This window comes from Centropristis striata, chromosome 24 (genome assembly GCF_030273125.1).
Source record: "Centropristis striata isolate RG_2023a ecotype Rhode Island chromosome 24, C.striata_1.0, whole genome shotgun sequence".
NCBI classification, from domain to species: Eukaryota; Metazoa; Chordata; class Actinopteri; order Perciformes; family Serranidae; genus Centropristis; species Centropristis striata.
In genome coordinates, this window is record NC_081540.1 from 18,803,559 (window position 1) to 18,816,081 (window position 12,523).

The 12,523-nt window shown below is 38.5% G+C and overlaps 1 protein-coding gene across 2 annotated transcripts; it reads left to right on the forward strand.

The window, feature by feature from the left end:
* The first annotated feature begins 2,981 nt into the window (after positions 1 to 2,981).
* On the forward strand, positions 2,982 to 12,395 carry pnpla4 (patatin-like phospholipase domain containing 4). Of its 2 annotated transcripts, XM_059327579.1 has the most exons (7): positions 2,982 to 3,155; positions 5,599 to 5,787; positions 6,282 to 6,376; positions 8,433 to 8,568; positions 9,792 to 9,857; positions 9,965 to 10,117; positions 11,405 to 12,392. In XM_059327579.1, exons 2-7 carry the CDS (start codon positions 5,608 to 5,610, stop codon positions 11,534 to 11,536), a joined length of 762 nt encoding a protein of 253 aa, XP_059183562.1. In that variant the 5' UTR covers positions 2,982 to 3,155; positions 5,599 to 5,607; the 3' UTR covers positions 11,537 to 12,392. The 2 variants fall into 2 exon arrangements, with proteins under 2 accessions (XP_059183562.1, XP_059183561.1); XM_059327578.1 differs by lacking the exon at positions 2,982 to 3,155 and having other exon boundaries at positions 5,575 to 5,787; positions 11,405 to 12,395.
* The last annotated feature ends 128 nt before the right edge of the window (positions 12,396 to 12,523 follow it).

Genomic DNA, 12,523 nt, shown 5'->3' on the forward strand with positions numbered 1-12,523 from the left:
GTTTTGTTGCAGCGTTGAGTACTATGTGAAATCCTGCTTAGCGTTCTATCCAATCAGCAACCAGGCTTTTATCAGGGGAGAAAAACGGCCCTGCTCTTCTACAGGGCCAAAAAAAAGTCCCGTCAAATGGTCGCTCAGGACGGCTCATATTCAAATTAGGGGTGTTTCAGCAAGTGAGACCCGCCTCATTCCGGGTATTCGACTGTAATAGAAACACCCCTAATGTCTGCTTGTATTGTTCATATTTCACTGTATTCACTATTCACAATTTACATCTGAGGTTTGCAGTGTGCTAATTCCACAAACACAGATGATTTTTCTCAGGCTTTTGAAGCAGTTGTGGATGTGCTGTGTTTGCTGTCTCAACAGACCTTGAGTCTTACCTTGTACAAAGCTGCCACAGCCTCAGACAGTTAATTGGGCTCCAGTGTTTCTGTGTGCTTGTCAGCTAGCTGGAGCTCCTGGACTAAACAAGTTGTAGTGTATTGTCAAGAGGACGCAACAACTTACCCTCTTGTAAGAGACGGGAGTCATTCCTCACATGTAGCCTACAGAAAGACACATCAACATGACTCAACTGTGAGCATGTGTGCTCAATGACTCGGTAAAATCAGCTCGTTGACGTGCCTGTAAGATCTCACTTCACTCGTCCCAGTGGGGCATGTTTTACTCCACACGCTGAAATCTTGTATGTTAGAGAATGTGAAGTCCAGAATGAATGGTGTTGCACAGAAACACAGGTATACAGTATATGGCATTTCCTCACATGCCCTAGAGAGAGCAAACATTTGGGGCGGGTCTCACTTGCCGAAACGCCCCTAATGTGAATATGAGCCGTCCGGAGCGGTCGTTTGACCGGACTTTTTTAGTCCCTGTCGAAGAGCAGGGCCGTTTTTCTACCCTGAATAAAGCCTGGTTACTGATTGGATAGAACGTTAAGCAGGATGTGACGTAGTACTCAACTCCACAACAACACGCGCCATTTCTAAAAGCCGGCGAAATAGCAAGTAGTCACAAGCGACAAGAAACATAAGCCCCTTTCATCGTGTGGTTCCGCAAATCCTCGCTATATTGCTGGAAAGATCTGTGCCAGCTCTTCACCTTAGGGCGTTCATAGTGATCCCGTGAAGGTGTGATTTTCTGCCCTCTCATAGTGCAGTCCAGCGTTGCGGAACAAGGTGCACACTAGCACAGTGCTAATAGGCTAACAGTTAGCTCTGTAGCAGTACAGTATGTATGTGCTGCTGCAGCAAGAGGTGTTCACTTAGCGACCTCTGTTTGTTTACAACAAGCACCAAACGCTCTGCGCACAGTTAGCGATGCCGGTTAATTCACGATCAGCGGTGGACATTTTGTGTACAGTTAGCATGTCCGTTTGTTTATGATCAGTGGATATGCTGTGCATAATTAGCCGTGCTGGTTTGTTTATGATCAGCGGAGACGCTGTGCACAGTTAGCCATGTTGGTTTGTTTATGATCAGCAGAGACGCTGTGCACAGTTAGCAATGGCGGCCACAGTTGCGTCTCCCGTGTTTAATCCGTCGTCTATGTGACGTCACAGTCGAAGCTGTCCCTAAGCGATTACGCTACGATCGAAAACCATACGTCACCTCCGGAGTCTCGTAAATCCCTCTGGGGCCTTTTTTTTGTAAAATCTACAGACATTTTTTACAGTGTAGAGGCCTTATCATTTATGCAATATCTGTATATATCTGCAGAGAGGGCTACATTTAGAATCAAAAGCTTGGGTGCTGTAGGGTAATGACATATATTATATTCTCTGCTACTATTACTATTATCACAAGTGTTATTTCAACCATTATTACTGCTGCTTTTATGGAAACTAATGCTGTCATTTTTATTCTGTCATATTCACCACCAACACTACTGCTTTTTTAGTGAAAGACATCATTGTGTTATTGTTGCTATTATTGATGCCGTTGTGTCTCTCCCTCCCCTCTGTTGCTCTTCCTGAGGTTTCTTCATTTTTTCCTCCATTAAAGGTTTTTTCCTTTTCCAACAGGAGGGTCAAAGGACAGAGGGTACAGAGGATACTGTGGAGATTGTAAAGCCCTTCAAGGCTTTTGTGATTTGTGAGTCTGGGATTTATTATTAAAATCAAATTGAATTAAATTGAAAAAGGCAGTACTAATAATCATTATTATTGCTGCGTTTTGTTAAATGTCATCAAATTGATTCGTATTAGTATTATTTAGGCTATATATAAATTGAATAAATAAATAAATATATACGCTATAAGAAGCAATAAAAAATATATCCATTAAAGAAAAAAAAAGAATTTAAATAAATTCTAGATTTAAAAATACATAGACATTAAAATAAAATATAATACAATAAAATATGAATAAACTGTAATTTTAAAAATACATAGATACGGAAGAGGATTAGGGCCACACATGAAAAAAATATTTGAGTTCTGACTATTCTCAGAATTCTGGCTTTATTCTAAGAATTCTGACTTTATTCTCAGAATTCTGACTTTATCCTCAGAATTCTGACTTCGTTCTCAGAATTCTGACTTTATTCTCAGAATTCTGGCTTTATTCTAAGAATTCTGTCTTTATTCTCAGAATTCTGACTTTATCCTCAGAATTCTGACTTCGTTCTCAGAATTCTGACTTTATTCTCAGAATTCTGGCTTTATTCTAAGAATTCTGGCTTTATTCTCAGAATTCCGACTTTATCCTCAGAATTCTGACTTTGTCCTCAGAATTCTGACTTTATTCTCAGAATTTTGACTTTAAAATATACTATAATATAAAAAATATAAGACACAATAAAAAAATATCTGAAAAATATACATTCATGGCAGTGTATATTGAAAAATGAAGGCAGAGGCTTGACCCTCATGGATACATAATCTGTTCTGCAATTAGTCTTAATGTGCATACAGCGCGGCAGCTCCTGCATTCTTTATGACGCTGGAGGTTTTATTTTGAAAATCATGAGCGGAAACTGTATTGTTAGTGTTTCCGGTGCAGCGTTGATTTGTTTTGTAACAAAGCTAGCGTTACATGTTTACACCGAGCAGTAACGAGTTGTTTTAACTCTGTAACTAGCCGTGAATAACACAAGTCAACATGAGTTAACGGTAAAACACGGTGTGAACTCTTCTTCTCTTCAGGCTGACCCAGGTGAGTGTTATATTACTCCTGTAAGCTAAGCTACAGCACATACACATACACACTAACGTTACATTGTTGCTATAATAGCTGCATAGCAATGAGAGTAACTTTGCTACAAAACATACTGTCGAACAGCTTTTCACCTTACGTCACTTTCCTTATTTTATTATTATTTATATTTTCATAAACATCTAGATAAATACAGTGATGGAAAGTAATTAAGTAGCCTACATTTACTCAAGTACTGTACTTAGGTACAATTTTGAGGTACTTTACTTGAGTATTCCCATTTTATGTAACTTTATACTTCTACTCCACTACCTTTAGAGGGAAATATTGTACTTTTTACTTCATTTATCTGACAGCTTTAGTTACTTTACAGGTGGATTTAAGATAGATAGATAGATAGAGAGAGAGAGAGAGAGAGAGAGAGAGAGAGAGAGAGGGATGGATGGATGGATGGATGGATGGAGAGAGAGAGAGAGAGAGAGAGAGAGAGAGAGAGAGAGAGAGAGAGATAGATAGATAGATAGATAGATAGAGGGATGGATAGATGGATGGATGGAGAGAGAGAGAGAGAGAGAGAGAGAGAGAGAGAGAGAGAGAGATAGATAGATAGATAGATAGATAGATAGATAGATAGATAGATAGATAGATAGATAGATAGAGGGATGGATGGATGGATAGAGAGATAGAGAGAGAGAGAGAGAGAGAGAGAGAGAGAGAGAGAGAGATAGATAGATAGATAGATAGATAGATAGATAGATAGATAGATAGATAGAGGGATGGATGGATGGATGGATGGATGGATGGAGATAGAGAGAGAGAGAGAGAGAGAGAGAGAGAGAGAGAGAGAGAGAGAGAGAGAGAGAGAGAGATAGATAGATAGATAGATAGAGGGATGGATGGATGGATGGATGGATGGATAGAGAGAGAGAGAGAGAGAGAGAGAGAGAGAGAGAGAGAGAGGGATGGATGGATGGATGGATGGATGGATGGATGGATGGATGGATGGATGGATAGAGAGAGAGAGAGAGAGAGAGAGAGAGAGAGAGAGAGAGAGAGAGAGAGAGAGAGAGAGAGAGATAGATAGATAGATAGATAGATAGATAGATAGATTACTTTATTCGTCCCTGAAGGAAGATGTGGTTGTCACAGCAGTCCGGTATTCAAGTACAATAAAATACAATAGAATAAAATACTGCGGTTGAATAAATAAAAACAACAATAGAAAAAAACACAGAATAGAACAAGGACACTTAAGAAGTTATAAAGAAGATCAGTTGGTAGGTAAGATGTGATATGATGGTAATAATGTTGTTGTGACTAGACACTATGTAATAATAGTACATTAGTGCTAGTATTAGTACTATTAGTACAGTACAGTGTATAATATATAATACAAATAATATGATAATATAATAACGATAGTAATAATAGTAAAATACTAGTATTATAATAGCTGTATATCACAGTATATAGTAATAATAGTAATGTCAGCAACAGTATATGTATATAATAATAATAATAACATAGCAATGTGTCATATATTTAGCCTGTGCAGGGTGTGCATACATAACATAATATATTATATGTAAAACATGTATGAATATATATACACACAATATATGATATAATATGATTTATTGTACCGGCATTATATATGCATTTAAATACTTGACTATACAAGATATACATACAATAGATAATATACTAAGAGTATAAGAATATGTAAATAAGTACAATGTGGAAAAGGACAAGAATATTTTATAAATATGATATATAATATCAATATGATTAATACTAGCGGTGTGCCATATCGTATCGTTCACAATAATATCGGTATATTTTTTTTATGGTTAAAGAAATGCATATCATGATATTGGCAACGTTCCTACTTCTTGATGTAGTGGTTAAAGTTGTTTTAATCACAAAAAGCTACTATTACCCTCCTATTACTTGCTAAACACATGCAGCTTTCAAAATAAGAGAGTGTGTTAAGAGAATCCACCACAGAATTTACAAGAAGACTGTCAAAATAAGATGCCTTAAATAAAACATACAAGAACCTTTATTCTCCTTCACCAAATTTCATTAAAATATGCCCCCGGAACCTCTAAATATATATATATATATTTTTATTTGCTCATATTCAAGAGTCAAGAGTAAATGTTTTTGTATTTGGCAACTGTTGAGATTTGCACTTCAAACTACATTTTAGATTTTTAATTATTTATACAGACTGAAAAAAAAAATCATATTTTCTATCTTTTTAAGTATTTCCTAATATCGTTATCGCAAAAATAGCCTGCAATATCGTGATATTCTTTTAGGGCCATATGGCCCACCCCTAATTAATACACATATCAAATATGATGTGAAGTATATGTTCCAGTATGGAGTGTTGTTCAGGTATTATGTGTGACTGATGATCAGTGTCATGTCTCTGCAGGTGTTGAAGATGACAGTCCTGAACTTGTCCTTTGCCGCATGTGGTTTCTTGGGGATCTACCACCTGGGTGCAGTGGAGGCCTTTCTCCGCCACGGTGACAAGCTGCTGGCGTCCCTCAGGGCCTGTGCTGGGGCCTCGGCTGGGGCCCTGGTGGCTGCTGTAATGATCACGGCTCCTGACAAGTTAGAGGTATAGTGTGGGGTCAGGGGATCCCTCAGGGGCCTTTGAGGGGTTTCCAAAGGTTCCTGAGCGATACAGGAAAATACAGTTAGATATCATTAAAAATAAATAACTGAAATCAGAATCTAATTTGTAGTCATTTCACCATCATTATTTCATATTTTGTAGTGCTGAAAGAATTGAGAATGTAGATTAAAGACTTTGTCAGGTTGAAGTGATGTTCTCAGATAGTCAGCATCAAAGATTTGACATCCCAGCAGGAGATCTGTCTCTCCTCTTCTAGCTCTTAAAAATGTATAAAGTGAAATCCAAAGTATTATCTGATATGAGCGTCCTTTAGTTATTCAGTGGCTTTTTACAGTTATGTCCTGAAACACATTCAAACCATTGAAAATACTGAGACATTTAAACTTGTGTGGGAGATGTGAATGTGGCCTTAGTGATTTTATAAACCGAGTGAGTGAGTCATGATGTCATCACAGTATTTGTTTGCTCCTTTCCAGGACTGTAAAGAGTTCACATACAGGTTTGCTGACAGCGTGAGACATCAGCGGTTTGGAGCCGTCACACCAGGATACAACTTCATGCTCACACTGCGGTAATTACACATTACAGCAGTGGTTCCCAAAGTTTTTCTACTGGGCCCCCCTTTTCTATCTAAAAAATACTTTCAAGCCCCCCCTCGGTGGCCTCCACACAACAAGCAAGAATGGTCTTGTCATATTTTTTCATCTTTGTTTTTTGTATTTGTAATATATGGAGTTAGAGTCATGATCAGATTTTTTCAATTATTTCAATTTAGCCTTGCCACGACCACTTTTTTATAACCCTGGGCCCCCCCTAGGGGTCACGCCCCCCAGTTTGGGAACCACTGCATTACAGTAACATGACCAAATGTGTGTTATATCATGTGTGTTAAATGTTTGAATCCTTATCTCATAATGTTCCTTATATACGGTGGCCCTGAGAGCTCAGATCAGCTTCAACTTAAGAAAACACATGCAAATTCACAAAACACAAGCAAATTGAGAAAACATCTTCATCAATTTGACAACACAAGCGCAGCATTTAGAAAATGAGCTGCACATAGGCCACAACACAACAGAAGTGTTACCAGAGGACACTTAAAAGTGATGCACACGTCTGGACACGCTTGTTTTATGTTGTGTCATGTTATTTAAAAATAATAGATCATTTTACGTTATAACGATAATTACTATATCGACTACATCGTTTACATAAGCAATCAACATTTTTGCCAGTCGCACTGCTTCTTTCCCTCTCATGTCACTCAGACTGCTCTCTGTGGGAGGCGGGGCACAAACAGACACACACACACACAGACACACACACACACACACACACACACACACACACACAGTGTAGACCAGGTGTCTCAAACTCAAATTACCTGGGGGCCGCTGGAGGCAGTATCAAAATGACCAAAAAAAGACACAAAATGACCAAAAAAGACACCAAATTACCAAAGGACAGAAAAAAACTAAATTACTTAAAAAAGAAACAAAATGGACAAAAAGACACAGAAAGACACAAAATTTGTAAAAAAGACACACAATTATTTAAAAAAAGGCACACAATTATTAAAAAAGACACAAAATTACCAAAAAAAGGCACACAATTATTAAAAAAAGACACAAAATTACCAAAAAAAAAGACACAAAATTACCAAAAAAGTAATTAAAGGGACCTTCCACACACAACACGGTAAAGTGCCATTCATATAAAACTCACATTAAACTTTCATATCAAGATGAAGGCCACAAAATATTGTCGCGAGGGCCGCAATTGGCCCGCGGGCCGCGAGTTTGAGACCCATGGTGTAGACACTAGCCAACTGAACTGGCAACCTCCGGCTCTGAGCAGGGAGGCAAACCAGGAAGTTTGCAGCCTTAAGCTGCATTCTACCGAAAATTCCAGCAGGGGGGGCACTGACGGTGGCTGCAAAAGCATTTTGGTCCATTCATTTCAATGCAAAATGAATAAAACTTATCACTTGATTTATTACCTCAGGATTTTTTTTAAGACAACACTATAGTCTCAATCGGCAGTAAAAAAAAATGCAAACTGGCTACACAACAAACCTGAAAGTGCTTTTAAAACGTGACCGTCCCTCCCAGTTTACTCAGCCTGGAACAAAATGGACATGGAACGCCCCAACTGCATTTACTGTCACCAGGATCACCTGCTCTCTTTCTTGAGACCACACAGTCAAAATTTGGGAAGACTGAAGACCAATCTAGCAGCTGCATTCTGCATGAGTTGCAGAGGTCGGCTGGGAGAAGCTAAATCAAATTTACTTAACCAGAAACAAGTAGCAAGGTTAAATCCACAAGTTAAAAATGCACTGGAGTATTTTAGACCTACATTCTGGGATTTTAAGGCAGAAAAAAACTCTTAACAGGACAATTAGCCTCAAAAAACAAGGAGAAATGAAACAAGTATCCCAGCTCCACGTCTTAATTTAAAATCACGAGCTGACTATTTCGTTACATCCTTCATTAGCGCGCTTTTGTGATTCTGTATGTGTTCAACAGACTGAGTAATAATTACATGTAGCTGTGTTTATGGCGCCCTGTGGGGATATTATTATTAAAAACCTGACAAATGAGCATCTGTGTTTGGATACTCTCCAGGGAGGGGATAGAAGAGATTCTGCCCAGCGAGGCTCACAGTCTGGCCACTGACCGCCTCCACCTCTCAATAACACACTCCAGAAGTGGCAAGAACCACATCATATCCAGGTTCAGCTCCAGGGAGGAGCTCATAAAGGTACACACCCCCACTCTGTAAACACAACACTCATCCTCACACTTTAAGACATAGAGTCATAAAGGTTTATGATTACTTCACATCCTTGTTTCCCTTCATTCTACTGCTTAGTTGTTTTTTTTACTGCTTTGCCCCGAAAATAACACTAACAAAGTCAATACTTGTGTAATGAATGTCTGCATACTGTATATCAGAGTTTGAGTGCATAACTGTTAGGCTCTCCTTTTTGTGACATTTAGATAAAGGAAAAGCTAAAACAAATTATCCATCCATCCATCCATTTTCCTCCGCTTATCCGGGGCCGGGTCGCGGGGGCAGCAGGCTAAGCAGGGCATTCCAGACGTCCCTCTCCCCGGCCACAACGTCCAAATGAAATTTATTTTCTATTATCTTTACATTTCATTTTTCATTGATGTTGGTGTAGGCCTAAAGCAATTTGTATTCCTGAATTATAAAAACGTGTTGCTTATACGGCATTACATTTGATGTTATTTTTACATTTTAGTCAACTAAAATGTGACCATAGAGTAATAAAGTCTACGGTTCGGCATCTTAACCTCTGAATTTTGCCAACATCAAGTCTAGTTTTGAGTTTTTCCTTCAATTCCAAATCTCCTGAGATATGTTTGGTGTCCAGCCTCTCATTTGCACTTGGGTCCTGGCTGCATTCTGACAAAAATCATACTAATAAACGCTCATTATTGTTTATTGTTAAAAGGATTCCCATTGGCTGTCACCAAAATGGGACGAGCTAGACTTCCTGGGGTTAAAAAAAAATCACTCAACAATGATAATGTAAAAACAATGAAAGATTGTAGACATCATTAAAAATCCTCAGAATTTTTTCAGATAAGTTATTAAATTCACAAGTATTACATTCATTATTACATTCACACAGTCCATTCCCTACTCACACATTTAAATAGTGCATTCTCAAATGGTACTTGAAAGATATTTTGCTATTCAGCTTATGCATATTCAGTACATTATGACCTATTAGTATTATGGGTTGGTTCATTTAGACTTAGTAGGCTGTTTGATCTTCATAGTAAGGCTCAAAATAAGGTATGCGGCTCCATTATGATATTTTTCTCTTTTTTTGGCCAACAACTGCTCTTTAGTGAGTAAAGGTTGCCGACCCCTCGCCTAGGGAATCATTGATTCAATGTAGGTCAAAAAGTATTTCTGATTATATAACCTTTATTTACCATTACTGTTTCCAGGTTCTCCTGGCCAGCTGCTTTGTTCCTGTCTATGCTGGACTCAAACCAGTGGAATTCAGAGGACAGGTACTGGGCTCCATCACTGTGCTGCTGGGAATGAAGTCAACAGTTAGAGTAGAATTTGAGAGCTACTATGACGTGGATGATCAAAGACTCTTGTTTTGTTTTATCAGAAATGGATGGATGGAGGGTTCACTGATAGTCTACCAATCCTGCCTGTGGGACGAACCATCACTGTGTCTCCCTTTGCTGGACTGCAGGATGTGTGTCCTGTCCACAGGGGGCGCTTCAACACTCAACTCAAACTGGCCAACATGAACGTAATGGTGAGTACTGGATCATGTGTCTGACATAAGCCGTGTTCCCACTAGGAGGAAAAGTGGCCACCGGGAAAGTCTCAGGCCACGCCCTCTCAAAAGTCCGCTCACTCTGCGTGTCTCCACTACAAGTTAGCGCCCAGAGGGATTTAGAGACTCCGGGGGTGACGTATGGTTTTCGACATCGCTAATTGTGCACAACGTCAGCAGCTGATCATAAACAAAGCAGCATGGCTAATTATGCACGGCATCTCCGCTTATCATAAACATAGTGATTGTGAATTAACGACATGGCTAACTGTGCACAGAGTGTCTGGTGCTTGTTGTAAACAAACAGAGATCGCTAAGTGAACACCTCCTGCAGCAGCAGCACATACACACTGTACTGCTACAGAGCTAACTGTAGCTAACTGCCGCTAATGGCGGCTCTTCTTAACAAGCAAGCCTCCAGCTCGTTAGCGTTAGCTCATTAAGAAGAGTAAGAAGGAGTCGCTGGATTTGTCTCCAGTCGCTTTCTTGAAAAATAGTCGCTAAGAGGGTCTGAAAAGTCGCTAAATTTAGCAACAAAGATGCTAAGTTGGGAACACTGCTTTGCTGGCTTTAACAAATGGTGTGTGTTGTTGTCGTGTAGAGTACTACGTCACTTCCCGCTTAGCGATCTATCCAATCAGTAACCAGGCTGCTTTCAGGGGAGAAAAAAGACCCTGCTCTTCAACAGGGATTAAAAAAGTCCTGACAAAAGCCGACTCCGGTATTCAAATTAGGGGCGTTTCGACGAGTGAGACCTGATATATATATACCCGTTACAGAATCTCTCACATTGAGAGAATAAATATATTAAATATTGATATATTAAATAGTGAGATGAGTCTTAAGTGTAGAAAATTAAAATTAAAAGCCAGATTATAAAGAGTGGTCTTTAATTTTCTGTTAAAATTTTGAGTAATGTTATAGCCTTAATTGTTAAACTTGAATTATTGTTTTTCTTATTATTTTGATTTTATGTATTATTTTGTTCATGGTGTTGATTATATTTAATTATTTTAACTTGTATTAATGAATTAAATTTAATTAAATGTTATTTATTAAATATTTTTATTATTATAATTATTGTATGTAATTTATTCGCTTATGTTGTTCAAGGTTTGCTATGTTTGCATGAAAGGAGCTATGTAAATGAAGTTAGATATACTGTTTGTTAGTGGAAACTGCGTGGCAGTTACAGTTCACTTTCTGTCCTGGTTTTTCTTGAAGATTGAGGTACATGTTGTTTTATTTTTGTTTTTTTCTCCTCAGTTCTCCATGGAGAACATCAAACGTCTGAACCAGGCTCTGTTCCCTCCCTCCAGCCGCAGCATGCATTCTCTATGTGACCAAGGTTTCAATGATGCTGTGAGGTTTCTGAAGAGAGAGGCCTGGATGAGCTGACAGATGGAAAGGTTTTAAAAACATGCACAAAGCCAAGTTCCATTTACAGACATTTTAGAATTGATCTTATGGATTTTATTGTATTTATTAATCTGTGTATCATTCGTTCTTTTCATTTTCGATTGGGAACCAAAAATCAAATAATGAAAAACTGACTGGTTATTTTGTTATTTGTTTTCTATTATAACACAAAAAACAAGAAAAATGCTTGTTTTTTCATATTTCAATATTAGGCTCAGATCAAAAATATGAACCGGAAAAACGGGCACCAGGACTGAATTTGATTTTAATATTTAATTGGTCAGGTTTACGTGACCCAGAAATTTGACTGCGGTCCAGTGAGCCGTCATTCGCTTCTTCATAGTCAAACCAGCCGTCCCTATATAATGTAGTGACCAGTGTGTGTGTGTGTGTGTGTGTGTGTGTGTGTGAAGCATGTGTATCTGGAGGAGTGTGCTCGCTTACGCGCGCATGTGTGCGTGTAACTAAAATCACATAAAGTTACCTGTCTGCCTGGTTCTGTCTTTCTGTGAGAGAAGGATGAAAGGATCAAAGGCTTTGGGGTCAACCAATCAGAGCAGAGCAATCAACGGAATTAACTGCCGCTGTAGAATGTTCCGGCACTGTGAGGGCAGCCAGAGGTGTACAGACTGGAATTTCCCTGGAATTGCTATTACATAGCTGTAGGGACCAGTGCTCAGTGCAATTGTCCCGTGGACCTAGCTAATAACAAAAAAAAAGTAAATTTTTCATTATTTGTTTGTTTGATTTTTGATTGTCAATTGAAAAACGGATTTTCATTACCTGTGTGATTATAGTTTTTTCTTAATAAAACTGTTGAAAAATAAATGAAGGTTTCCTGTGTTTGTTTGTTTGTTTGTTTGGCAAAATCATTAAGACGTCTTTGTCTCCAAGGTCAATCTATGCTTTATATATTTCTACAGCAAAACATGAAAATTGTGTGTCTTATTGTGAGCTTCAATCAGA